This window comes from Pseudopodoces humilis, chromosome 1 (genome assembly GCF_049639895.1).
Source record: "Pseudopodoces humilis isolate 2021_Gansu_Grassland_sample_001 chromosome 1, ASM4963989v1, whole genome shotgun sequence".
Taxonomy (NCBI): Eukaryota; Metazoa; Chordata; class Aves; order Passeriformes; family Paridae; genus Pseudopodoces; species Pseudopodoces humilis.
In genome coordinates, this window is record NC_142200.1 from 151,719,115 (window position 1) to 151,745,202 (window position 26,088).

A 26,088-nucleotide genomic window follows, 5' to 3' on the forward strand; every position below is an offset into this window, starting at 1 on the left:
CAGGGTGGGAGGGGGTCCCAGGGTGGGAGGGGGTCCCAGAGGGGGCCCTGGGTGAGGAGGTCACGGGTGGGGGTCCCCCAAGGGGGTCCCGGGGGAGGGGGGGGCAGTCCCTGGGTCAGGGGGCCCTCGGGGCGCACGGGGGGGGGCCCGGGGCAGAGGGGTCCCAGCTCGGGGGTCCCCGGGCAGAGGGGCGGGGGTGGGGCCCGGGTGGGGTTCCCAGAGCCGGTGTCCCCCCCGCGCCCCTCACCGGGACAATCGGCCTCGTCCGCGCCGTCGGGGCAGTGGCGGCGGCCGCCGCAGAGAGCGGCGGGGGGCTGGCAGCCCCCCCCGGGACACGGCAGGTGCCCCTCGGGGCAGGGACAGCCGCTCTCGTCGCTCCCGTCCCCGCAGTCGTCGCGGCCGTCGCAGCGCTGGGGGTACGGGACACACCGGCCCCCCCCGCACCTGAACTGCCCCGGCCCGCACCGGGGGGCGCAGCCTGCGGGGACGGGACCCCCCATGTGGGCACCGGCACCCCACGGGGCACGGACAGATCTCTGCCCACCCCCGGGACCTCCGGGTGCCGCTCTGGGGCACAGACCGCAGGGCTGGGGGGCTCAGGGACCCCCAATGTGGGGCACAGACCGCAGGGGCTCAGGGACCCCCAATGTGGGGCACAGACCGCAGGGTTGGGGGCTCAGGGACCCCCAATGTGGGGCACAAACCCCAAACACTGCAGGGCTCTCCAGCTCCCCAGAACCCCAAAACTCCCCGCAGACCCCCCCCCACCCCCCGAGCCCCCCGTGCTCACTCACCCGCCTCGTCCGAGTCGTCCCCGGGGGGACAATCGAGCCGCCCGTCGCAGACCCGGGCGGGGGGGAGGCAGCGACCCCCGGCACAGGCGAACTCGGGGGGGGCGCAGGGCAGGGGAGGACACCCCGCCTCGTCCCAGCCGTCGGGACACTGGGTGACACCGTCACAGCGGGCCCCCCAGGGCAGGCAGCGCCCGCCGGGGCAGCGGGGCTGCTGGGGGGCGCAGGGGGGGTCGCACAGCTCGTCAGAGCCGTCCCCGCAGTCGTCCTCGTTGTCGCAGAGCCAGGCCCCCGGCACGCAGAGACCCCCGCCCCGGCACTGGAACTCCCAGGGGGCGCAGCCGGGGGCGGCGGGACACGGGGACAGGGTCGGGGGGCACTGCCAGCGCCCCTCGAGACACGTGCTGAAGGCACAGAGGGGTCTCACAAGGGGCCAGGGGGCCCGGGATCCCAGCGTCCCTCTAAGCCAGTGTCCCTCTATCCCAGTGTCCCTTTATCCCAGTGTCCCTCTATCCCAGTGTCCCTTTATCCCAGTGTCCCTCTCTCCCAGTGTCCCGTTATCCCAGTGTCCCGTTAATCCCAGTGTCCCGTTATCCCAGTGTCCCTCTATCCCAGTGTCCCGTTATCCCAGTGTCCCTCTATCCCAGTGTCCCTCTATCCCAGTGTCCCAGTGTCCCTCTATCCCAGTGTCCCTCCATCCCAGTGTCCCTCTATCCCAGTGTCCCAGTGTCCCTCTATCCCAGTGTCCCTCTCTCCCAGTGTCCCTCTATCCCAGTGTCCCTCTATCCCAGTGTCCCCTATCCCGGTGTCCCCTATCCCGGTGTCCCCTATCCCGGTGTCCCAGTGTCCCCCATCCCGGTGTCCCAGTGTCCCAGTGTCCCCTATCCCGGTGTCCCGGGACCCCAGCACGTGGCACCCGGGATCCCAGTATAAACCAGTGCCTCACCAGTTGCTGCAGCCCTGGCTCACGGTGGCCCCGGCCGGGAAGGCGAACCCGTCCCAGAAGCAGGGGCAGGCGGGGGGCTCCAGGCACAGCCCCTCTGCCGGGGGGCACAGGGGTGGCACCGCGACCCCCAGCCCCTCCCGGCCCCCCGGCTCCCCCCCCGCTGCCCCCCAAACCTCCCCTGTGCCCCCGAGCCCCCTCCTCACCGTGCAGGACCCTCCCGGGGGGGCAGAAACAGCCCTCGAGGCAGCCCAGGGCCCCGCAGAGCTCGGGGGGCTCCCGGCCGAGGTCGCGGCAGGTGGGGGGGCAGGGGGGGCCGCAGGGGTTGTACTCCTGCCCCCCCTCGCACTGCAGGGCTGCAGAGATTGGGGGGGGTTAGGGGGGCTGGACCGCCCCCCGCTCCACAGCCTGGGACCCCCAAAACGCCACGCGGGGCTCTTGCCCCCCCTCAGTCCCACAGCCCCATGGAGGGCACGGCCCGGACCCTTCCTCCCGCCCCATAACCCCCGACCCCACAGCCTGGGACTCCCGCCCCATAGCCCCTAGGGGGGCTCCTGCGCCCCCAGCCCCATTGCCCGGCCCCCAACCCCAGCACATCGCACCGGGGAGGGCTCAGCCCGAGCCCCCCAGTGTCCCCGAGCCCCCCAGTGTCCCCGAGCCCCCCAGTGTCCCCGGGCTCCCCATGGGCCCCCCTGTGCTCTCCTGAGCCCCCCAGATCCACAGCACAGCCCCTGCTCCTCCAGCACAGGGGCAGGAGGGGACCCCCGTGTCCCCCAGTTCCCTGGACCCCCCCTTACCCCCGGGACCCCCCCCAGCCCCTGGTACCCCCCTTACCCCCGGGACCCCCCCTACCACCGGTACCCCCTCAGCCCCCGGGACCCCCGGCACCCCCGGGACCCCCGGCACCCCCTAAGCCCCCGGTCCCCCGGCCGGACTCACGGCACAGCCCCTGGCTCCGCCAGCGCAGGGCTCTCCCCCGCCGGCCGCACTCCTCGGCGTAGGCGGCCAGGGCCGTGCACAGACACTCGCAGTCCCCGCCGCTGTCACAGCTGGGGCACCAACCGTGGGACGGGGCCCGGGACCCGGGACCCGCCCCGGGGCTGGGGGCGCCCCCGAGACCCCCAAACTCACCCGCAGGCGTCGAACAGGCACCACTCGTAGAAGCGCTGGGGGGGCACCAGCTCGTGGCAGGGGGCGAAGAGCTGGTGCTGCAGGACCCCGCAGCGACCCCGCGCCCAGGCCGAGCGCTGGGGGCTGTCCTGGAGGTGTCCCCTCGTCAGACCCCCCGTGTGCCCCACGCGAGACCCCCACACCCCCCGTGGCCACCCCCAGCCTCCCGTGTCCTCCTGCGTCCCCCCGGCATGGTCTGTACAGCTCGGGGCAGGCGCTGGGGCTGGTCTGGGAGGGGTCTCCCCATCACTGTCCCCAGCCGGGTCCCCCCAGTCCCCATCACTGTCCCCAGCCGGGTCCCCCCAGTCCCCATCACTGTCCCCAGCCGGCCCCCCTGGTCCCCCGCTGTCCGGAATCTCGGGGGTCAGCACACCCCAAGTGCAAGGGACGAGACGAGAGAAATTCAGCCCAAGACTGAGGCACCTCCATCCTCCTCCTCCCCCTGGGATCTGACTCCTCCTTCAGTGACCTCGGCCGTCACAGCCCCGTGTTCTTTTGTAACCCTCAGTGTCCCCCCGCCGACTCCTGTGTCCCCCTGTGTCCCCCTGCCAGCCCTCTGTGTCCCCCCTGTCCCCGTGTCCCCCCGTGTCCCCCCGTGTCCCTCCTGTCTCTGTGTCCCCCTGCCAGCCCTCCGTGTCCCCCTGTGTCCCTCCGTGTCCCCGTGTCCCCCTGTCCCCCTGTGTCCCCCTGCCAGCCCTCCGTGTCCCTCTGTCCCCGTGTCCCCGTGTCCCCGTGTCCCCGTGTCCCCGTACATCGCAGGGGTGCGGGCGGTGCCCGTCGGCCTCCGGGCAGAGGGGGCTGAGGCGCCAGGAGTCCCCGAAGATCTCGGGGGTCGCCTCGAGGGCCCCGTCCCGGCTCCCGAAATCGTTCTCGGCGTCGCCGTCGAAGTTTCCGCAGAGCCCGGCCAGGCGGCCCCGCAGCCGCGGGGACACGCGCACGTACACGCGGGTCCCTGCGCCCACCGCGGCTGCCAGGGGAGCCCCCCACGGCCCCCGGGACCCCCACGGACCCCCCCGCGGTGCCACCAGCGCTGCGGACCCCGTGTGGCGCCAGGGACCCCGCATATGACCCCCCCCCGTGGTGGCACCTCGGGCCCCGCCGCGGTGACACCGCCACGGCACCGCCAGCACCAGGGACCCCCCACAGCCCCCCAGTACTGGGGTCCCCCACCCATACTTCCCACGGGGGTCTCACCCCCGTCCCACAGCACGGCCAGCCCCAGGGACCCCCAGGGACCCCCCCAGAACCCCCCAGCCCTCCGGGGGTCTCACCTCCGTCCCACAGCACGGCCAGCCCCAGGGACCCCCCCAGAACCCCCCAGCCCCCCCGGGGGTCTCACCTCCGTCCCACAGCACGGCCAGCCCCAGGGACCCCCAGGGACCCCCCCAGAACCCCCCAGCCCCCCCGAGGGTCTCACCTCCGTCCCACAGCACGGCCAGCCCCAGGGACCCCCAGGGACCCCCCCAGAACCCCCCAGCCCCCCCGAGGGTCTCACCTCCGTCCCACAGCACGGCCAGCCCCAGGGACCCCCCCCAGGGACCCCCCCCGAACCTCCCCGCCCTCCGGGGGCTCACCTCCGTCCCACAGCACGGCCAGCCCCAGGCGCGTGAGGAGCAGCAGGAACAGCCCCGCTCGCTGCAGCGCCAGCCCCGAGCCCCCGAACACCTTTGGGGGTCGCACGGCCACCCCGTTCACTGTCACCTCCCGTCCTGCCGGGGCGGCACCGAGGGTCACCCCCCCCGTGTCCCCCCACGCTCCCCCCGTACCCCACCAGCCCGCGGGGCTGCGATGTCCCCGGGGGTCCCCCCACGGCCGTGACCCCCCGTGAATCCCCCGCCACCGAGCCGGGATGTCCCCGCGGCTCCTGCCCGCGCCCCCCGTGTCCCCCTCACCCCGCAGCATGTGCACCACGGTGTTCCCCATGGCCACCACCACCGACTTGGTGCAGGTGACGCCGGTGGCACCGCACGGGACGTTCTCGGCGGTGACAGCGAAGAGCCCGGAGGCCTCGCGAGCCAGCAGGTACTCGCAGTCCCCCGCGAAGGTGAAGGCGCGGCCATCGAAGGTGACATAGTGCGGGTCCCCCGTGGCCACGCAGGTCCCCGCGCACTCCTCGCGCCCGCAGCGCCACCGCTGTCGCCGGCACACGCTGCGGGGACAGGCTCGGTGCCACCGCGGGGGCCGAGGCTGTCTGCGGGGCTCCGCCACGGGTACAGGGGGGGTCTGGGGGTGTCCGGGGGTCCCACCAGGTGTTGCAGTCGCGGGCGATGGTGGCGTTGGGCGGGTACAGCCGCCCGCCGTGGTGACAGGGACACTCGTCCGGGGACACGCAGCGCCCGCCCTGCGACCAGACCTTGCTCAGGGGGGCTCGGGGGGACCCCCGCACCCCCCCGGGGCTGTCACCCACCAGGAAGAGGGTCCCGGGGGGGCACACGCAGCCGTCGGCGGGGCCGCCGCAGGTGCCGGAGGGCTCGGCGGGGTCGCAGCGGCGCAGGCAGGAGCCCGGTGAGTGCAGCAGCCCCGGGGGACAGCGCGGGGCGGGGGGACACGGGGCGGGGGCGCAGCGCCACGACCCCCCCGCGCACACACTGCGGGAGGGACCCCCGTCCGTCTGAGACCCCCACGGCGGCGTCCCCCGCCCCCATCTCCCAAATTCCACCCGACCTCCGGCACCCCCCGACCCTCCGAGCCCCCCCTCATCGGCGTCCCCCAAGCCCCGGCCCCCACATTCTGTCCCCAATCCGGGGCCCCCGTGTCCCCACCCCCACCCCCCCAAATCCCGCTGAGCCCCCCACAACGGGGTCCCTGCACCCCCATCCTCATCTCCCCGCACCCCACCGACCCCCCCGCACCCCGTTCCGCAGGACCCCCCATCCCCCTAACCGGGCTCCCCCGGGGTCCCTCGCTGTCCCCACGGTGGGACACGGGACAAAAGCCCCCCCGTCCCGCGGGGTGTCACACCGGGCCGGAGGGGATTTCATCGCGCGTCGCCGTCACCGCCACATCCTGCCTGCGCGACCCCCGTCCTTTGGGTGACCCTCCAGCCCCCCAAACCTCCCCGCGACCCCCAGATTCCCCCGGGACCCACCAGGCCTGGCAGCCGCGGCGGATGCGGGCGCCGGGGGGGTACAGGCGGGCGCCGCGGGGACACGGGCAGGCGGCGGGGGGGACACACTGACCCCCCTGGGCCAGCAGCAGCCCCGGGGGGCAGCGACAGCCGGGGACACAGAGGGTGTCCGGAGGGGGACAGTCACTGGCTCCGGGGGGCTCTGAGCAGGAACGGCCGCAGGGACCCCCGCAGTCCCGGTACTGCTGCCCCCCGGGACACGGCTCATCTGGGGGGGCACGGGGGGGTCACCGGGGGGGCAGACGTCACCCCATCCGGTCCCATCCCGTCCCATCCCACTGATCCCATCCCACTAATCCCATTCCCAATCCCATCCCACCCCACTGATCCCATTCCCATTCCCAATCCCATCCCACTGATCCCATCCCAGTGATCCCATTCCCAATCCCATTCCCCATCCCACTGATCCCATTCCAAATCCCATCCCACTGATCCCATCTCAGTGACCCCATTCCCAATCCCATTCCCAATCCCACTGATCCCATTCCAAATCCCATCCCACTGATCCCATCCCACTGATCCCATTCCCAATCCCATTCCCAATCCCATTCCCAATCCCATCCCACTGATCCTATTCCCATTCCCAATCCCATCCCACTGATCCCATCCCAGTGATCCCATTCCCAATCCCATTCCACCCCACTGATCCCATTCCCATTCCCGATCCCATCCCACTGATCCCATTCCCAATCCCATTCCCCATCCCACTGATCCCATTCCCGATCCCATTCCCCATCCCACTGATCCCATTCCCAATCCCATTCCACCCCACTGATCCCATTCCCAATCCCATTCCCCATCCCACTGATCCCATTCCCAATCCCATCCCACCCCACTGATCCCATTCCCAATCCCATTCCACCCCACTGATCCCATTCCCAATCCCATTCCCCATCCCACTGATCCCATTCCCAATCCCATCCCACCCCACTGATCCCATTCCCATTCCCAATCCCATCCCACTGATCCCATTCCCAATCCCATTCCCTATCCCATTCCCTATCCCACTGATCCCATCCCACTGATCCCATTCCCAATCCCATCCCACCGCAGAGGCTCCGGTTCCTCCACTCCAGCTCGGTTCCCTCCCGGGCGCATTCCCGGCCGTAGGCTCCCAGCGCGGGGCACAGACAGCGCTCCCGGTCCCGTTCCCGGCAGGAGCACACGTCCCACCGGCACAGCTCCAGGAACGGCTCCGGATCCACGGCGCGGTGACACGGCTGTGCCGGAGGGGACATTGTCACACGCTGTCACCCGTCCCCGCTGTCCCCCGCGCCGGGGCCCTCACCTGGAAGGCCGGTCCCATGAGCACGGCGCAGGCGGCCTCGGCGCGCTCCCGGCTCCCGGGGAAGGCGGCGCAGGGGTCGGGAACGCCGGGGCCCAGCGCCGGGCAGGCTCCGGCCGCACGGAAGGCTTTGGGGAAGGCGGCCGCTCCCGGCTCCACGTCCCCCGCCGGCGTCGTGAAGTCGTCGCGCTGGTCCCCGTTGAAGGTCCCGCAGAGCCCCCGCACCTGTCCCGAGCAGGGCGGAGCCCGGCAGAGCCTCATCCCACCGGGTTCCCGAACCGCCGGGGCATCCCGCCCGTCCCGGGGGTCCCGAACCGCCGGGGGTCCCGCCCGTCCCGGGGGTCCCGCTCACCGCGCCGGCCATGGCGGGCTGCAGGGTCACGAAGGTGTCGGGGGTCCCCAGGCCCCAGAGGATGTGGGCGTCGGGCAGCTGCAGGTGCAGGAAGGCGGAGGACGCGCGGCGGATGCTCAGCTCGGAGCCCGAGAAGGGCAGCGTCACCTCCCGCCCGGCCACTGTCACCTCCCCTGAGGGCGACAGCAGTGGCACCGTGGGGCGGCCACCGGGGTGGGGCCCGTGGCCGTGGGAACATCCGGGACAGGCCCTGGAGTGGCTCCCCAGGTGCCACGGGGACACTGGGGACAGGCACTGGGATGTCACCCACCGCCGTGGGGACATGGGGGATGGGCAGGGGGACACTGGGGATGGGCAGGGGGACACTGGGGACAGGCACGGCTGCCATAACGGCATCAGGGGATGGTGCCAGTCCCGGTGCCTGTCCCGGTCTTGTCCACGTGTGTCACCTGTGCCGTGCAGCCGGGCCGTGGTGCGGTTGGTGGTGACAGTGAGGCTGCGGGGACAGCCGAGGTGGCTGTCGCAGGGCTCGTGCTCGGCTGTGATCAGCAGCCGCCCCGCCACGAAGTCCTGGGGACAGAGACGCGGTGACACCCCCGGGCACGGCCCTGCCACCGCGGCCACCGCCAGAGCAGCGCCCCGTCACCGCTGCGGCCACCCTGCTGTCCCCGTGTCCCCGTGTCCCCTCACCTCCAGCAGCGTGTGGGCACAGGGGGCGGGCAGGGAGAAGCGGCGGCGGTCGAAGGTGACAAAGTGACGTCCCCCCAGCACCGCGCACTCGGCCGGGCACCGCTGCTGCTCACAGCGCCAGCGGCCGCCCTCGCACGTGCTGGGGACACCGGGACACCGGGACATCCGTCACCCCCGCTGGGGTCCGCTGGGGGCAACGGGGACCCCGCAGGGGACAGCACAGGGGACACCGGGGACACCGGGGACACTGCAGGGGACAGCACAGGGGACACCGGGGACACTGCAGGGGACCCCGCAGGGGACAGCACAGGGGACACCGGGGACACTGCAGGGGACAGCACAGGGGACACGGGGGGCATTGTAGGGGACACCAGAGGGGACACCGCAGGGGACACGGGGGTAGCAGGGGACACGTCCCAGGGAACCTGGGATAAAGGGGGACACGCCACAGGGACCCCGGGGTGAGGGGACATCACGGAGGACCCGGGATGGGGTGGGACACCCCAAAGGGGACCCTGGGGCTGCCCACCAGCGGCTCCCCCTCCCCCCCCGAGGGTGCCAGCCCGGTGTCACCGCTGTCACCGCGGTGCCACCCACCAGCGGTTGCAGCGCTGGCGGATGCTCTGGCCGGGCTCGTAGCGCTGTCGCCGGTGGTGGCAGGGGCAGGCGGCGGCGGGGACACAGCTCGGGCCGTCCCGGGCCAGCCCCGGGCCGCACCGGCAGCCGCCGTGGCAGTGCCGGTGGCACGGGCCCTGCTCGCCCGCCGTGCCGCAGGTGACCGGGCACAGCGACACGCAGTCGGTGAAGCGCTGGCCCGGGGGACAGCGGCGCTCTGCGGGGCGGGGACACCGCCATGGCACCGGCGGCACGGCGGGGACGGGAAGGGGAGGGGACCCCCCGGTTCCTACCGCAGAGACCGGGCTGGCGCCAGGGGACGTGGAGCTGGCGGCGGGAGCACTCCCGGGAGTAGGCGGCGAAGGTGTCACAGGCGGCGGGGGGCGGGGGACCGGGGGGGGACAGGGGACCGGACAGGGGACCGGGGGGGACAGGGGATCGGGGAGGGACAGAGGACCGGGGGGTGTCAGGGGACCGGACAGGGGACCGGGGGGTGTCAGGGGACCGGACAGGGGACCGGGGGGTGTCAGGGGACCGGACAGGGGACCGGGGGGGTACAGGGGACCGGGAGGGGACACAGGGTCCCTGTCCCCGCACAGCAGTGCCACACACGCTGCGTAGAAGCCGCTGGGGTCCACCTGCGGGTGGGGAGCAGCGGTGAGGATCCTCCCAGGCTCCCCAGAACGCCCCAGGACCCCCAGGACCCCCTCCGGATGCCCAAGAACCCCCCGGAATTTGCCAGACCTGCCAGGACCTCCCAGAGTCCCCTGGGACCCTCAGGACGCCCCAGGACTCCTGAGCCCCCTTGAGCCCCTGGGATCTTACAGAACCCCACAGGAAGCTCCAGGACTCCCCGGAACTCTCCAGAACCCCCCGGGACGCCCCCAAACCCCCCCAGAAACCCCTGGGAGCCCCCAGGACACCCCGGAACGACTCTGGGATCCCCTGGAACTCCCAGGAGCCCCCCAGTACTTCCCAGGACAGCCCTGGGACCACACAGAACCCTTCAGGACCCCTCCCCAGCACCCGCCGAGACCCCCCGGGACCCCCCGAGCCCCCCGGGTCCCCCCGGTGCCGCTGACCTCGCCGTGGCACTGCCGGAAGGGCTGGGCCAGCAGCAGCCCGCACGTGGCCACCGCCGGTGCCACCTCACCCGGGCCACACGCGGTGTCCCCCTCCGGCACGTCCCTGCACGGGGGCTGAGCCGGGGGTCCCTCAGCGCGGGGGAGACCCCCGGGGACCCCCGAACGGGCGCGGGGGCGTCACCGCGACCCCTCCGGTACCTCCGTGGCAGCCACCGGCACCTTCCAGGAGTTGCCAAAGGCGGCGGCGAAGGCAGCGATGGCCCCGTCGGGGCGCACGAAATCGTCTGGGGGGACGGGGGGGACAGAGGGGACATGTGGGCTGTCCCCCCGGCCCCCAGGTGGGGCGGGGGCGGCACTGGGAGAGTGGAACTCACCTGCAGGGTCGTCGGTGTAGGTGCCGCACAGCCCCCAGGTGGCACCGCGCAGTTCAGGCTCCGCTGTCACCGTCACTGCCAGGTGACCGTCCCAGGCCACCCGCACGCCCAGGCTGCTGGCCACGGCCACCCAGTCACCCGGCCAGGTGACACCGAGCCCTGCGCCGGGGACTCCGATCGATCACCGTGTCCTGGTGTCACCCGGGGCTCATCCCCACCCTGCCGGCCTCGGGGGACCTCACCTTTGTGCAGGTACGGGCGTCCCTCCGGCACCGCCGCCCCGTTCACCGACACGTTCCGTCCCTCGGCCACCACCGCGGCCGTCCCGAACGTCATCAGCAGCACCTGCGGCCCGGGGGTGGCACCGGGACACTCAGGGGGGGCAGGGACAGCGGGGTGGGGCACTCACGTGTGTCACGGTCACCAGGGATGGAGCCGTGGCCGTGACAGCCCGGCTCCCACCCCAAACCCATCGCAGGTCCCATCGCAGGTCCCACCCCAATTCCCATCCCAATTCCCATCCCAATTCCCATCCCAGTTCCCATCCCAGTTCCCAGCCCAGTTCCCACCCCAGTTCCCATCCCAATTCCCATCCCAATTCCCATCCCAGTTCCCATCCCAGTTCCCATCCCAGTTCCCATCCCAATTCCCATCCCAGTTCCCATCCCAATTCCCATCCCAATTCCCATCCCAGTTCCCATCCCAGTTCCCATCCCAGTTCCCAGCCCAGTTCCCATCCCAGTTCCCATCCCAGTTCCCATCCCCAGTTCCCATCCCAATTCCCATCCCAGCTCCCAGCCCCCCCTCCAGCTCTGGGAACAGGACCAGTGACCCCAAGTGACCCATCCTGTCCCCCCCAGGTGTCCCAGGCCGATGGTGACATCCCGGTGTTGTTGTCACCCGTCCCCGTTATCCAGCCCAGCCCGGTTCGGGGCCGGCTGGGTTTCTGGGTGCCCCCCGCGTCCCCCCGCCGGTGTCCGGTACCCGGGGGTGTCCGAGCCCCACGGTGATGTCCCAGGTGCCGTCGGTGGCCGTGGCCAGGCTGTACCGGCAGGAGCCGGCGAAGCCGAAGTGCCGCCCGTCGAAGGTGCGGAAGCGCGTCCCGGCCCAGGCCTGGCACGTGGCCGGGGGGCTGCGGTGGCGCCGGGACCCCCCGTCCCCGCCCAGGGGCAGGCGGGTGCAGGGCAGGCAGGGTCCCCCGCTGTCCCCGCCGCGCCAGCTGTGTCCCCAGGGGTGCTGGCAGCACTCGGCGCGGCTCATGGCGCTGCCATTGCGGCCACCGGCGCCGTCCTGGCACTGCCACGCGCTGAAACAGCGGCCCAGGGAGCCGGGACCTGCGGGGAGGGGACAGTGGGATGGCACCACGGGGGACAGTGGGATGGCACAGACGGGTGACACAGAGGGTGACACAGTGGGGTGGCACAGCAGGTGACACAGTGGGGTGGCACAGCAGGTGACACAGCAGGTGACACAGCAGGTGACACAGCAGGGAACACAGCAGGTGACACAGCGGGGTGACACAGCAGGGTGACACAGCGGGGTGACACAGCGGGTGACACAGCAGGTGACACAGCGGGGTGACACAGCAGGTGACACAGCAGGTGACACAGCGGGTGACACAGCAGGTGACACAGCGGGGTGACACAGCGGGGTGACACAGCGGGTGACACAGCGGGGTGGCACAGAGAGGTGACACAGCAGGTGACACAGCGGGGTGACACAGCGGGGTGACACAGCGGGTGACACAGCAGGTGACACAGCGGGGTGGCACAGAGAGGTGACACAGCAGGTGACACAGCAGGTGACACAGTGGGGTGACACAGCAGGTGACACAGCAGGTGACACAGTGGGGTGACACAGCAGGTGACGCAGCGGGGTGACACAGAGAGGTGACACAGCAGGTGACACAGCAGGTGACACAGCGGGTGACACAGCAGGTGACACAGCGGGGTGACACAGCGGGGTGACACAGCGGGTGACACAGCGGGGTGGCACAGAGAGGTGACACAGCAGGTGACACAGCGGGGTGGCACAGAGAGGTGACACAGCAGGTGACACAGCAGGGTGCTGACCCCAGCACCCATCCCAGCAGCCTTCCTGGCACCCAGTGGGAACAGCACAGCGAGGGTTTCACACCGGGAATGGTGGGAGTGACATCCACACTGCCATCCCAGCTCCCAAATCCCATCCCAGATCCCAGTTCCCATCCCGGCTCCCAGTTCCCATCCCGGCTCCCAGATCCCATCCCGGCTCCCAGTTCCCATCCCAGATCCCAGATCCCATCCCAGATCCCAGTTCCCATCCCAGATCCCAGATCCCATCCCGGCTCCCAGTTCCCATCCCAGATCCCAGATCCCATCCCATTTCCCAGTTCCCATCCCATTTCCCAGATCCCATCCCAGTTCCCAGATCCCATCCCATTTCCCAGTTCCCATCCCAGTTCCCAGATCCCATCCCATTTCCCAGTTCCCATCCCATTTCCCAGATCCCATCCCAGTTCCCAGATCCCATCCCAGATCCCAAATCCCATCCCGGCTCCCAGTTCCCATCCCAGATCCCAGATCCCATCCCATTTCCCAGTTCCCATCCCAGTTCCCAGATCCCATCCCAGTTCCCAGATCCCATCCCAGATCCCAGATCCCATCCCAGTTCCCAGATCCCATCCCAGTTCCCAGATCCCATCCCAGATCCCAGATCCCATCCCAGATCCCAGTTCCCATACCAGTTCCCAGTTCCCATCCCAGATCCCAGTTCCCAGTTCCCAGTTCCCATCCCAGTTCCCAGTTCCCAGTTCCCAGTTCCCATCCCAGATCCCAGTTCCCATCCCAGATCCCAGTTCCCATCCCAGTTCCCAGTTCCCATCCCAGTTCCCAGTTCCCAGTTCCCAGCTGCCATCCCAGATCCCAGTTCCCATCCCAGTTCCCAGTTCCCATCCCAGATCCCAAATCCCATCCCAGTTCCCAGTTCCCATCCCAGTTCCCAGTTCCCATCCCAGATCCCAGTTCCCATCCCAGTTCCCAGTTCCCATCCCAGATCCCAGTTCCCAGTTCCCAGATCCCATCCCAGTTCCCAGATCCCATCCCAGATCCCAAATCCCATCCCGGCTCCCAGTTCCCATCCCATTTCCCAGTTCCCATCCCATTTCCCAGTTCCCAGTTCTCATCCCAGTTCCCAGATCCCATCCCAGATCCCAGTTCCCAGATCCCAGTTCCCATCCCAGTTCCCAGATCCCATCCCAGTTCCCAGATCCCATCCCAGTTCCCAGTTCCCAGATCCCAGTTCCCATCCCAGTTCCCAGTTCCCATCCCAGTTCCCAGTTCCCAGTTCCCAGTTCCCATCCCAGATACCAGTTCCCATCCCAGTTCCCAGATCCCATCCCAGTTCCCAGATCCCATCCCAGTTCCCAGTTCCCAGATCCCAGTTCCCATCCCAGATACCAGTTCCCATCCCAGTTCCCAGATCCCATCCCAGATCCCAGTTCCCATCCCAGTTCCCAGTTCCCATCCCAGTTCCCAGTTCCCATCCCAGTTCCCAGTTCCCAGTTCCCAGATCCCATCCCAGATCCCAGTTCCCATCCCAGTTCCCAGATCCCATCCCAGTTCCCAGTTCCCATCCCAGTTCCCAATTCCCAGTTCCCAGCTGCCATCCCCGGGTGTCCCCCCCGTGTCCCCCCCGTGTCCCCCTCACCCTCAGTGCAGCGGGCTCCGCTCCAGCCGGGACAGCAGCCGCGTTCCGTGCGGTTCCGGAGCACGGGCTGCAGCTCCGGGGGTCTGCGGGGACCCCCCGGTGTCACCCAGGGTCCCCCAGTGTCCCCCAGTGTCCCCCCGCGCCGCTGCCCCGGGCTCACCGGTAGATGTGGCAGAGGGGGGGGTCGCCGCCGGTGTCCCCGGGGGAATTGCCGCGTTCCCGGCGCGTGCGGTCCCGGTCCAGCCGCCACCCGGCCAGGCTGTACTGGTACAAACTGGGACACGGCACGGCGGCCTCGCGCCGCGGCGTCACCTCCTCGTGCTCCGTCACCTGCACCGTGCGCTCGCACCAGCGCCTGCGGGAACCCGGCGGATCCGCCGGGATCCAGCGGGATCTGTCCGGGATCCAGTGGAGATCCGCCCGGGATCCGCCCGGGATCCACCCGGGATCCATTCCTGCTCCTACCACCCATTCCCAGTTCCCAACCTCCATTCCCTGTTCCAATCCCTGATCTCCACTGCACATCCCAATCCAATTCCCAGTTCTCCTTCCCAGCTCCCACCCCTCATTCCCAGTTCCCATTCCCAGTCCCCCCTCCCAGTTCCCAGTCCCCATTCTCAGTTCCCGTTCCCAGTTCCCATTCCCATTCCCATTCCCAGTTCCCATTCCCAGTCCCCCCTCCCAGTTCCCAGTCCCCATTCCCAGTTCCCACACCCATTCCCATTCCCATTCCCAGTTCCCACACCTATTCCCAGTTCCCGTTCCCAGTTCCCATTCCCCATTCCCATTCCCAGTTCCCATTCCCATTCCCAGTTCCCACACCCATTCCCATTCCCAGTTCCCACACCCATTCCCAGTTCCCATTCCCATTCCCAGTTCCCACACCCATTCCCATTCCCAGTTCCCATTCCCATTCCCAGTTCCCATTCCCATTCCCAGTTCCCACACCCATTCCCATTCCCAGTTCCCATTCCCAGTTCCCACACCCATTCCCAGTTCCCATTCCCATTCCCAGTTCCCACACCCATTCCCATTCCCAGTTCCCATTCCCAGTTCCCACACCCATTCCCATTCCCAGTTCCCATTCCCAGTTCCCACACCCATTCCCAGTTCCTCACCCTGTGGCTGCCCCCACGGCTGTCACCCAGAGCACGGCGGTGGCCACGACCCCCTCGGGGACCCCCGGCCCCGTCACTCGGGCCATGCCTGTCCTGGACAGCGGGATCCAGGTGACACCACTGTCACAGTTCCTGGGGTGTCCTTGTGGCCACCAGCAGTGTCACCCACCCCGGTGCCACTCACGGGCCCGGCTCCGGCACTGCCAAGCGGCTCCGGGATTTATGGAAGTGGCCAGAAGTGCCACCAGCTGTGGTGACACCGATTGGGCACAGCTGGCGGCTGGGGGGGGCACGGTGACATCAGGGTGACATCCCCCCGTTTCCTGGGAGAAGGAGATGGCATGGGACATCCGGGATCCGGCACGGGGACACGGATGTGCCAGGACAGCGGCTGCTGGTCACGCTGACCCCCGTGTCCCCATGTCCGTCTGTGTCCCCTCATGTCCCCTGTGTCCCTGTCCGTGTCCCCTGTGTCCCTGTCTGTGTCCCCTCATGTTCCCACGTCCCTGTCTGTGTCCCCTCATGTCCCCTGTGTCCTCCCAGCCCCGTGTCCCCACGTCCCTGTCTGTGTCCCTTCATATCCTCTGTGTCCCTGTCCCGTGTCCCCCCATGTCCCCGAGCCAGACGTGCCCGTGTCCCCTCCGAGGGGGACCCCCGCTAGGGACTGGGCTGGAGGACACGGGGGGACACGGGGGCGGTCCCGGTGGGGCGGGGGGGACACGGGGGGACACGGGGGCGGTCCCGGTGGGACACGAGGAGGACACGGGGGCGGTCCCGGTGGGGCGGGGGGACCGGCGGCCACCGCGGGGGGCGGGGCGCGGTGGCGGCGGCGGCGGAGCCGGAGGGGCCGGGGGAGCCCCGAGGCCGCGGGTACGGGCGGGACCGAGACCGGACCGAGACCGGGATCGGCACCGGGATCGCGACCGGGATCGGGAGGGGCAGGAAGGGCGGGGGGAGCGGGGGGGAGGGGCAGGATGGGAGGGCGGGGACGGGAAGGGGGGCACGGAGGGGACAGAGGGGGGACAAAAACGGTTTGGGGGGGACTGAGGGGGGGGCGGGGGCACAGCGGGGGAGGGGCCCAGAGGGGGCTGGGGGTGCGGGAAGGGTTTGGGGGGAGGTACGGGGGGGGCCCAGCGAGGACGGAGAGCGGGGGTGGGGTGGCCGCGAGCTGCTGGGGGAGCAGGACGGGGACACCACGGGAACCCCGGAGCCCCACGGAACCCCTCGAGACCCCCCCGGATCCCTGCGAACCCTGCCCGACCCCCCTGAATCCCCCCTGGGTTCCCCCCGAGCCCCTCCCGGCCCCACCGGGCAGGAGAGCGTTCACCCCCGCCGTGCCCTGGGCACGACCCCGACCCCCCCGGGTGTGCAGGGGGTCCCCAGTCCGGGTCTGGGGGGTTCACCCCGTGCCCCCCCCCCCCGGGTGTGCAGGGGGTCCCCAGTCCGGGTCTGGGGGGTTCACCCCGTGCCCCCCCCCGGGTGTGCAGGGGGTCCCCAGTCCGGGTCTGGGGGGTTCACCCCGTGCCCCCCCCCGGGTGTGCAGGGGGTCCCCAGTCCGGGTCTGGGGGGGTCACCCCGTGCCCCCCCCCGGGTGTGCAGGGGGCCACCAGTCCGGATCTGGGGGGTTCACCCCGTGCCCCCCCCCCACCGCAGGTCCCCCCGTGGCCGAGACGGAGCCGGAGGAGATGGAAGCACCGGGATGCACCGGCCCAGGTGGGGACTGGGGGGTTCCGGGTGGGTCTCGCTTGGGGGCCGCGAGGTCCCCGGGGTGCTCGGGGCCACCCCTGAGCCGGGGAGGGACCTGCCCGTGCCTCTTTGTCCCCGCAGCGTGGCTGGTGGTCCCCAAGGTGGAGATGACCCCCGAGGGTGATGGGGATGATGCAGGGGACCCGGAGCTCCACGGCTCAGGTGAGGTCACACCGGCACTGCCGGGCGTCTCCACACGGTCACTGTCACCCTGGCCTGGGGCTGGTGGCAGCGCTGGGTCCTCGGGGGACGGTCACCACGTCCCCGGGGCCAGCGGCCGTGCCGGGTCCTCGAAGGGACGGTCACCGTGTCCTGGTGCCGGTGGCCGTGGCGGGACACCCTGGCGTTGGCACGTCCCCTGCCGTGTCCCCGCAGGGCAGTGGCTGGTGCGGAAGGTGAAGGTGGAGGACGAAGATGAGGCCGAGGCCTGGGCAGCTGCGGTCGGAACCGAGGCCCCGTCGTCTCCGCGGCCGCCGCCCGGCTCCGTGCCCCCCGACCCCGCCGGGCCACCGGGCCACACCGGCGCCTGCAAGGCGGAGGAGCCGTGCCCGGAGGAGCTGGGATACGGGCTGCTGCCGGCCTGGGGGCCGGGGCCGCACGCGGACGGCGTCGGGATCGCCTTGGGCGCGGGGACGAGCCCCGGTGGCGGCGGCTGCGGGCGCTGCTCCCGGCCCGGCCCGCGGCCGTTCTGCTGCCCGCAGTGCGGGAAGGCGTTCGGGAAGAAGGCGCACCTGACGCGGCACCTGCGGGTGCACACGGGGGAGCGGCCCTTCCCCTGCCCGCACTGCGGCCGCCGCTTCCGCCAGCGCATCCACCTGCGCTCCCACCTGCGCACGCACACCGGGGAGCGGCCCTACCCCTGCCCGCGCTGCGCCCGCCGCTTCCGCAAGAAAACCCACCTGGACCGGCACCTGCGCACCCACACCGGGGAGCGCCCGCACCCCTGCCCGCGCTGCGCCCGCCGCTTCGCACACCGCCAGCACCTCCTGCGCCACCTGCGCCTGCACGGGGACCCCGCGCCGGGACACGGCCACCGCCGTGGGGACGGGCACGGCCCGGGCCCCGCCGAGGAGAAGCCGCTGCCCTGCCCGGGCTGCGAGATGAGCCTCAGCTGGAAGCAGAGCCCGGCGGAAGCGATGCCGGGAGCCGGGAATGGACACCTGGACGAGCACCGGGATGAGGACGGGGACGTCCCCGCTGAGGAGAAGCTGCTGATTTGCCCCCAGTGTGGGACGAGCCTCATCTGGAAGCAGAACTCGTCGTCGCACCTGTGGCAGCACCTGGAGAACCAAGCCCTCGGCTGTGCCCTGCAGCCCCCGCAGGAGCCCGGAGCCCAGGACCCCCAGCTCCCGTCACAGGTGCCCGGTGCCGACCGCAGCCGGGGCCCCCAGCCCCTCCCGCAGCCCCCGCAAGCGCCCGGTGCCCAGGACCACCGGCCGCGGGAGCCGAGTGCCACGGGCGGCCCCGGCTGCGCCCAGGACCCCCCGCAGGCGACCCCCGCCCAGCGCCCCTTCACCTGCCCACAGTGCGGGCGCGGCTTCGGGCGCAAGGCGCACCTGGCGCGGCACCTGCTGGTGCACTCGGGCACCCGGCCCCACGCCTGCGCCCGCTGCGGCCGCCGCTTCAGCTCCAAGACAAACCTGGGCCGGCACGAGGCCGTGCACACCGGGCTGCGGCCCCACCACTGCGCCCGCTGCGGCCGCGGCTTCACCCGCAAAACTCACCTGGAGCGCCACGAGCGCACCCACGGCACCGGCACCAGGACGGGCACGGGCACGGGCAGCGCTGGCACGGGGATGGGCACGGGCAGCGCTGGCACGGGGATGGGCACGGGCAGCGCTGGCACGGGGATGGGCACGGGCAGCGCTGGCACGGGGATGGGTATGGCCAGCGCTGGCACGGGGATGGGTATGGCCAGCGCTGGCACGGGGATGGGCACGGGGACAGGCACAGCCACTGCTGGCACGGGGACAGGCATGGCCAGCGCTGGCACGGGGGCGGGCACGGCCACTGCTGGCACGGGGATGGGCACGGGCAGCGCTGCCACTGGCATCGCTGGGTCCCAGCTGAGCTGGCCAGAGCCCCCCACCCTCTGTCCCTGAACACCAGGAGGTGCCAGGGGCTCCAGCGGTGAATCCCTGGCACTGCGGTGTCACTGCGGTGTCGGGATGTGTCGGGATGTGCCGCGGGCCCTGACGGCTGCCGGTGGTGAGTCCTGGCACTGGGGTGTGCCCGGTGCCCCGGTGACCGGCAGTGGCACACCCTGACCCCGGGGGTGTGCCCGGTGACCCCTGAGCCCCGGGATGTCCGGGGTGTGCCGGTGCCACATCCTGAGCCCCGGGATGTGCCGGGGGCCCCGGCAGGGGGATCCCGGAGGATCCCGGCCCGTTGTGCCACCGGCAGCGCTGTGGCCGGTGGCGCTGGCAGCCCCCCGGCGGGCAGGAGGCACCGGAGCGAAGCCGAGATGCCAATAAAGCCGTTTTTATGGAACTTTGCGGGGAGCCGGGGGGAATCTCGGGCCCGGGGGGCGGGCCGGGGGTCGCGGGGGGCGTGGCCCGGGGGGAGGGCGTGGTCAAAGCAGGGGCGGGAACGGACACTCGGCCCGGAGGGGCGGGGCCTCGCTCCCATGGCAACGGGGGCGGGGCTCGGGTGGGGGCGGGGACTCGCTGCCATTGCAACGGGACCTCGGGTGGGGGCGGGGCCTCGCTCCCATGGCAACGGGGGCGGGGCTCGGGTGGGGGCGGGGCCGCCGGGAGCCGGCGCTCCGTGAGGGGGGGGGAGGGGAGGGGGGAGGGGGGCGGGGATTTGGGGAATTTGGGGGGACCTGGGGGGCACCGGGGGGCGGAGAGGGGCGGGTGGAATGGAGGGGCTGGGAGAGGAGTCACGAAGGCAAAAGGGGGGGGGAGGCAGCAGAAGGTTCTGGAAGCACCGGGGGAGGGAACGGGGGGGGGGTCTGTGAGGTCGGGGCCAAGGGGCGGCTCTGGAGGCGTAACGGGGGCACCGGGGATGGAACACGGTGGGGCTGGGGGTGTTGGGGTGAGGCCCGGTTGGGGTGTGGGGGCTCCCCATAGGCTCCGGACCTGTCCCGGGGCCTAGGTTCCCCCCAGCTACACCCCACGCGTGTCCCCTGACCACACCGATGGCCTTTGGGTCCTACGCGTGTCCCCACATCCCCGAGACCCCCCCAGATGTGTCCCACACGTGTCCCCACAGCCACCGTGTCCTTCCAGAGCCGTTCCCCAGTGGCTCCCGGAACCCCTTTCCCTGCTCGGGACCACCCCCGGGGATGGAGGGGCGCGGGGAGGAGGAGGTGACACCCCCACATGTGCCCCACGACACGTCCCCCGTGTCCGCCAGGTGTGCCCCACGCGTGTCCCTGTGCCCCACGCGTGTCCCCGCGCCTCAGGGCACCCCACAGCCGCCGCGGGGGCTCCCCGGTGCCACCGCAGCCCCTCCGTGCCCCCAGGAGCCCCCCGCAGGGATGGAGGGGCGCGGGGAGGAGGCGCCGGAGCCGGAGGCGTCGGAGCCGTCGGAGGATGAGGAGGAGGAGGAGGAGGAGGAGGAGGACGAAGGCTCCGGGGTGCGGGTGACGCCGGCGCTGCTCAAGGCGGCCACGGGCGAGTTCTCGCTGGAGTCCATCCTGCTGCTGCGGCTGCGGGGCCGCGGCATCGCCCACCTGGGCTGCCTGGCCGACTGCTCCAACCTCGAGTGGCTGGACCTGTCCGGCAACGCCATCGCGGGGCTGGCGCCGCTGGCCACGCTGCGCGCCCTGGCCGTGCTCAACCTGGCCGGGAACCGCGTGGCGAGCGTGGAGCCGCTGCGGGGCTGCCGCAGCCTCCGCCAGCTCAACCTGGCCGGGAACCGCCTGCGCAGCCTCCGCCAGCTGCGCTGCCTGCAGGGCCTGCGGCACCTGGAGAGCCTGAGGCTGCGGGACCCGCTGGGCAACCTGGGCAACCCCCTGTGCGCCTCGCCCGCCTACCGCGCCGCGCTGGCCGCGATGCTGCCCGGCCTCAAGGCCATCGACGGGCAGCGTGTGGCCGGCAGAGGCAGCGAGCTGTTCCGCCTGTGCCGGGAGCTGGACGCCGCGCTGGACACCGAGAGCGCGCCCGCCGCGCCCGCGGAGCCGCCGCAGCCCTGGGTGCGGGCCGGCTTCTGGGAGCCGCGGCCGCTGGCCCGGAGCGCGGTGCTGGAGGAGGCCACCAGGCAGCTGGGCCAGGCCCTGCGGGAGTGCCGGGAGCTCGGCCGCCGCGCCGATGACTCCATCGCCCAGGCCCGGCGGGCGCTCGGCCGCCGCCACCACGGCAACTTCGGCTTCTGAGAGCGGCGATGGGGCCGGGGATGGAGCCCGGAGCCGCCAGGGACCGCGGCACGGCCGGGAGAACCCCCGGAGGAGCCGCGGCCTCGGAGCCCGCGTGCTCTGAGCTGTGCGGCCCCAAAAATGGGACTGGAGAACCCCCAAAGCCACCGCAGCCCAAAGCCGCCGTCTTCTGAGCCACCGGAGCCCAAAAACGGGGCCAGGAGAGCCCCCAGAGCCACAACAGCCTGAGCTGGGGGACCCCCAGAGCCGTCACGAGTCCAGCTGCTTCATCTAAACTGTGACACCCCAAAAACCGTGCCACCCCTGCCCAACCTCATTTTCTTAGCCATGGGACCCCAAAAATGGATCCAGGACAGCCCCCAGAGCCAAACTGTCACCGTGAGACCCCCCCAGAGCCACCACAAGCCTGTCTCCATCTTCGGAGCTGTGGGACCCCCACACTGGAGCTGGGGTACCCCAGAGCCCCCCCGGCAGGACCACGGCACCCCCCCAGTGCCAGCACGGGATGCCCAGGGAGCACCAGAGGAGCCGTGGGGAGCCCGGCCTCAGCCCTGGCACGGCTGGGGGACGGGGCACGCGGTGGCACTGTGCATTAAACCTGTCCCACCCTGCAGTGTCCCTCTGTCCTGCGGCCTCGGGGGTCTCTGCGCTGCTCAGCACCCGTGACGGCGCTGTCCTTCACCCCTGGGGACAGCGGGGGACACGGGCAGTGGTGACCTGGAGCACCCAGCAGGGCCCCGTCTGATCCCCGGGGGCGGCAGGCGGGCGATGGCGCGGGAATGAGAGCCCTGAGAGCGGAGCCAGCGCTGCGTTTACTGCGGAGCGGGGACAGCCGGGGGCGGGGGACACGTCCGGGACCCTCCTTGGTCACACGGTGCCGGGGGGTGACGAGCGGGGGTGGCCGTGGCAGCGTCCATCGGTGCCGTGGTGCCTGGGAAGGGGACGCGGAGCGGGGGCTGTGATGGGATCCCCCTGTCCCCATCCCGGGCTGTCCCCAGGGCTGTCCCCAGGGCTGTCCCCAGGGCTGTCCCTGTACCTACCTAGGCTGGCAGCCCCCGGGAGAAGGCGAACATTCCGGGCAGGTACGGCGTGTCCCCGCCTTTCCCGGCCTCCTCCACCGCCCGGCACTCGGCTTCGTCCCGCTGCCGGATCTCCTGCGGGCACAGCAGGGGCTGGCACCGGTTGGGGACACAGGGGGGACACCGGGGGACACTGGGGGCACCTCACCTTGGCCGCCAGGTGGTGGCTGGGGCCGCAGTTGTGGTACTTGTCCAGCACCTTGGGGACGTCACCGGTGTCGAACTTGTAGCAGGCCAGGCAGGTCGGCTTCCGCTGGGGACACGGTGGGATGTCACCTCCGGGACCCCTGGGGACCCTCTGGCACCAACCAGCGTCCCCTGTGCCCCACGCTAGCACCGCAGCAGCGTGGGGGGGGGGCAGGGGTCTGTGGGAGGCTGAGGGGCTGTGTGACCCCAGAGATGGGCCCAGGGGAGAGGGGACACCCAGGGATGGGCCCCAGGGGAGAGGGGACACCCAGGGATGGGCCCCAGGGGAGAGGGGACACCCAGGGATGGGCCCCAGGGGAGAGGGGACACCCAGGATATGCTCCAGGGGAGAGGGACAGCTTGGCATGTGTCCTGAGGGAGGGGGCAAGGCTCCAGGATGTGCCCAAGGGAGATGGGAGCACTCTGGGATGTGTCCCGGGGGAGGAGGGACGCCCCCAGGGCTCGGGCCAAGGGTCCCCCCTCACCCGGCTCTCCAGCACCCGGCAGTGCCGCTGCGGCGCTCGCTTCCGACACGCCGTCTGTGCCAGCCCCACGCGCAGCTGCACGAACGTCCCCGAAGGGTCCTCCTGTGGGAACGGGGGTGACGGGCCCTGGACTCCCCCGGAGGGATCCCCAGCTCCGGAGGGACTCCCAAACCCCACAGATTGCCAGGGAAATACAGCCCCTGGCAACACCCCAAACCCCAGGAGTGACCCCAAATCCTGGGGGAGACCCTGAACCCCACAGACACCAACCCCTGAGAGGGACCCCAAAGCTCCCACAGGAGCCCCAGATGCCAGGAGGGGCCCTGAACCCCCAGAGGGACCCTGAACCCCGAGAGGGACCCTGAACCCCGGGAGGGACCCTGAACCCCAGGATGGATCCTGAACCCCGAGAGGGACCCTGAACCCCGGGAGGGATCCTGAACCCCGAGAGGGACCCTGAACCCCGGGATGGATCCTGAACCCCGAGAGGGACCCTGAACCCCGGGATGGATCCTGAACCCCGGGATGGATCCTGAACGCTGGAGACCCTCAGGTAAATCCATCCCGGGAATGCCCCCAGGGTGGCTCCCACATGGGCAAGTGGCCCAGGGTGGGGGTCCCTGAAGCCCTGGCTCTTCCCAGACACGGGACAGTGTCCAGAGGCACCCCGGGATGGACCCGGGGCACCGGGATCAGCTCGGATCCGTTAATGAATAACCGAGCTCAGCCCGGCCAGCAGCGCCGATCCCGGGGCACCCCCGGACACCCCGGCACCCAGCGCCCGCCCGTTCCCTCTGGGACACCCCAATCCCCTCCGCAACCCTCTCTCTGTTCCTTCTGGGACCCCCCAATTCCCGTGGTGGTCCCGGATCCTGAACCCCGAATCCCGAACCCTGTTGTCCCGTGCTCGGTGACCCCGCTCACCACCCGCTCCCCGCGGGACACCCACCGTGACCCCCTCGCTGCTCTCGTGGCCACCCTAAAGCCCAAATCGCAGCTGCCGGTGCCCGGGGCTGCTCAGCCCCTCGGGGACCCCTCCCACCGCCTGGCCCTGCTGGGCACCGCGTCCCCCTCCCCATTCCCTCTGGGCACCGCCGCCCCCTCCCCGAGCCCCTCCCCATTCCCGTGGCCGTGCCGGATCCCGGTGCGGGATTCCGGTGTCGGATCCCGGTGCCCGTTCCCGGTGCCGGATCCCGGTGCCGGTTCCCGGTGTCCGTTCCCGGTGCCGGATCCCGGTGCCGGATCCCGGTGCCGGTTCCCGGTGCCGGATCCCGGTGCCCGTTCCCGGTGCCCGTTCCCGGTGCCGGATCCCGGTGCCCGTTCCCGGTGCCCGTTCCCGGTGCCGGATCCCGTTACTCACCCTCTCGATGACCCCGTCCACCTCCCGCTCCTTGAAGAGGAAATGCACGTTGCTGCGCCCGTGGAAATATTCCAGCACATCCCGGACCACGCGCCGCTGGAGCGGGGACTGGCCCGCGGCCACCGCGGCCACCGCCAGGGCCAGCGGCAGCCACAGGGACACCGGGAGCCTCATCCCGCCGGGAACGGCCTCAGGGAGCCGCGGGCCGCTGGCGTCGGGCTGGCATGAGCCGATTTCCTGGGATCTGCCCCCAAATCCGCCCCCGGGACGGCCCCGCGGGTGACCCCCCCCACCCCGCGGGGCCCGGGAGGAGGGGCTGGGATGGGATAATGGGATGGGATAATGGGATGGGATAATGGGATGGGATAATGGGATGGGATTAGGGAGAGACCCCAGGAATGGCGTCGGGGGCTCCAGGGAGCCACATCCTGCCTCGGGAGCGGCCCCCAGCCAACAGGGACCGCTCCTGCCCCCGGGAATGGGCTCCGGTCCTCTGGGAACAAACTGCAGCCCCCGGGAACGGGCTCCTGGTCCCGGGAATGGTTCCTGAGTACCGGGAATGGCTCCTGCCCCCGGGAATGGGCTCCGGCTCCCGGGAACAACCTCCAGTCCCCCAGGGATGGCTCCTGTCCCCCGGGAATGGCTCCAGTCCCCCAGGGATGGCTCCTGTCCCCCGGGAATGGCTCCTGTCCCCCAGGAATGGCTCCTGTCCCCAGGAATGGCTCCTGTCCCCCGGGAATGGCTCCTGTCCCCCAGGAATGGCTCCTGTCCCCAGGAATGGCTCCTGTCCCCCAGGAATGGCTCCTGTCCCCAGGAATGGCTCCTGTCCCCGGGAATGGCTCCTGTCCCCAGGAATGGCTCCTGTCCCCAGGAATGGCTCCTGTCCCCGGGAATGGCTCCTGTCCCCAGGGATGGCTCCTGTCCCCAGAATGGCTCCTGTCCCCGGGAATGGCTCCTGTCCCCGGGAATGGCTCCTGTCCCCAGGAATGGCTCCTGTCCCCAGGAATGGCTCCTGTCCCCGGGAATGGCTCCTGTCCCCAGGAATGGCTCCTGTCCCCAGGAATGGCTCCTGTCCCCGGGAATGGCTCCTGTCCCCGGGAATGGCTCCTGTCCCCAGGAATGGCTCCTGTCCCCGGGAATGGCTCCTGTCCCCAGGAATGGCTCCTGTCCCCCGGGAATGGCTCCTGTCCCCAGGAATGGCTCCTGTCCCCAGGAATGGCTCCTGTCCCCCGGGAATGGCTCCTGTCCCCCGGGAATGGCTCCTGTCCCCAGGAATGGCTCCTGTCCCCAGGAATGGCTCCTGTCCCCAGGAATGGCTCCTGTCCCCAGGAATGGCCTCGGGCCCCGGGCACGCTGCGGTGTCCCTGGAAGCAGACCCTGCCCCGGGAATGGCTCCGGAGCCTGGAACAGCCTCCTGCTCCTCCCGGCTCCCCTCGCCCCGCGTGTCCCCTCCCGGGGGACGGGGGGAGGGGGGTGATGAAGGACGGGGAATGGGCGGGGCCGACATCCGGAGGTGTGGGGGACACTGGGGGGACACTGGGTGACACTGGGGGGACACTGGGGGACACTGGGGGGACACTGGGGGACACTGGGTGACACTGGGGGGACACTGGGTGACACTGGGGTGACACTGGGTGACACTGGGTGACCTTGGGGTGACACTGGGGTGACATAGGG

The 26,088-nt window shown here is 71.1% G+C and overlaps 4 protein-coding genes across 4 annotated transcripts in view; 2 read left to right on the plus strand and 2 right to left on the minus strand.

Annotated features, from left to right (window-relative positions):
* Positions 1–15,323, minus strand: part of SSPO (SCO-spondin) — a 34,757-nt gene extending 19,434 nt beyond the window's left edge. The window contains exons 1-27 of the mRNA XM_088055879.1: positions 15,238–15,323; positions 14,280–14,474; positions 14,120–14,202; positions 11,417–11,766; positions 10,675–10,777; positions 10,433–10,591; positions 10,257–10,342; positions 10,049–10,172; positions 9,267–9,611; positions 8,956–9,190; positions 8,359–8,497; positions 8,118–8,238; positions 7,669–7,841; positions 7,320–7,541; positions 7,080–7,251; positions 5,993–6,239; positions 5,312–5,492; positions 5,151–5,245; positions 4,797–5,053; positions 4,479–4,613; positions 3,657–3,856; positions 2,866–2,993; positions 2,674–2,783; positions 1,941–2,090; positions 1,738–1,831; positions 795–1,195; positions 248–478 (exon numbers count right to left, since the gene is read on the minus strand). Of these exons, the coding sequence (XP_087912005.1) occupies positions 248–478; positions 795–1,195; positions 1,738–1,831; positions 1,941–2,090; positions 2,674–2,783; positions 2,866–2,993; positions 3,657–3,856; positions 4,479–4,613; positions 4,797–5,053; positions 5,151–5,245; positions 5,312–5,492; positions 5,993–6,239; positions 7,080–7,251; positions 7,320–7,541; positions 7,669–7,841; positions 8,118–8,238; positions 8,359–8,497; positions 8,956–9,190; positions 9,267–9,611; positions 10,049–10,172; positions 10,257–10,342; positions 10,433–10,591; positions 10,675–10,777; positions 11,417–11,766; positions 14,120–14,202; positions 14,280–14,474; positions 15,238–15,323 (4,822 nt within the window). The remainder of the gene's footprint in view (positions 1–247; positions 479–794; positions 1,196–1,737; positions 1,832–1,940; positions 2,091–2,673; positions 2,784–2,865; positions 2,994–3,656; positions 3,857–4,478; positions 4,614–4,796; positions 5,054–5,150; positions 5,246–5,311; positions 5,493–5,992; positions 6,240–7,079; positions 7,252–7,319; positions 7,542–7,668; positions 7,842–8,117; positions 8,239–8,358; positions 8,498–8,955; positions 9,191–9,266; positions 9,612–10,048; positions 10,173–10,256; positions 10,343–10,432; positions 10,592–10,674; positions 10,778–11,416; positions 11,767–14,119; positions 14,203–14,279; positions 14,475–15,237) is intronic.
* ZNF467 (zinc finger protein 467) lies at positions 15,322–19,473 on the plus strand. Its single transcript, XM_088055933.1, has 5 exons — positions 15,322–15,348; positions 15,858–16,107; positions 16,891–16,950; positions 17,065–17,145; positions 17,359–19,473. Exons 1-5 carry the CDS (start codon positions 15,322–15,324, stop codon positions 19,083–19,085), a joined length of 2,145 nt encoding a protein of 714 aa, XP_087912059.1. The 3' UTR covers positions 19,086–19,473.
* A 457-nt stretch (positions 19,474–19,930) lies between these two features.
* LRRC61 (leucine rich repeat containing 61) lies at positions 19,931–21,914 on the plus strand. The gene has a single exon (XM_014260680.2). It carries the CDS (start codon positions 20,123–20,125, stop codon positions 21,299–21,301), a length of 1,179 nt encoding a protein of 392 aa, XP_014116155.2. The 5' UTR covers positions 19,931–20,122; the 3' UTR covers positions 21,302–21,914.
* A 181-nt stretch (positions 21,915–22,095) lies between these two features.
* On the minus strand, positions 22,096–24,652 carry RARRES2 (retinoic acid receptor responder 2). The gene is made up of 5 exons (XM_005532099.3): positions 24,412–24,652; positions 23,052–23,153; positions 22,529–22,633; positions 22,342–22,455; positions 22,096–22,232 (listed from the first exon to the last, which is right to left on the minus strand). The coding sequence occupies exons 1-4, from the start codon at positions 24,583–24,585 to the stop codon at positions 22,342–22,344; spliced, it is 495 nt and encodes a 164-aa protein (XP_005532156.2). The 5' UTR covers positions 24,586–24,652; the 3' UTR covers positions 22,096–22,232.
* Positions 24,653–26,088: the final 1,436 nt, after the last annotated feature.

What these genes read in the sequence shown, in the direction of transcription:
- ZNF467 (XM_088055933.1), top strand. Translation starts at nt 15,322, where the DNA reads ATGCCTGTCCTGGACAGCGGGATCCAG. An exon ending in TCCTGGACAGCGGGATCCAG is followed by an intron (nt 15,349 to 15,857) that starts GTGACACCACTG and finishes CATGTCCCCGAG; the next exon opens with CCAGACGTGCCCGTGTCCCC. An exon ending in ACCGGGATGCACCGGCCCAG is followed by an intron (nt 16,951 to 17,064) that starts GTGGGGACTGGG and finishes TTGTCCCCGCAG; the next exon opens with CGTGGCTGGTGGTCCCCAAG.
- LRRC61 (XM_014260680.2), top strand. Translation starts at nt 20,123, where the DNA reads ATGGCCTTTGGGTCCTACGCGTGTCCCCACATCCCCGAGACCCCCCCA.
- RARRES2 (XM_005532099.3), bottom strand. Translation starts at nt 24,585, where the DNA reads ATGAGGCTCCCGGTGTCCCTGTGGCTGCCGCTGGCCCTGGCGGTGGCC. An exon ending in TGGACGGGGTCATCGAGAGG is followed by an intron (nt 23,154 to 24,411) that starts GTGAGTAACGGG and finishes CCGTTCCCACAG; the next exon opens with GAGGACCCTTCGGGGACGTT. An exon ending in GCCACCACCTGGCGGCCAAG is followed by an intron (nt 22,456 to 22,528) that starts GTGAGGTGCCCC and finishes CTGTGCCCGCAG; the next exon opens with GAGATCCGGCAGCGGGACGA.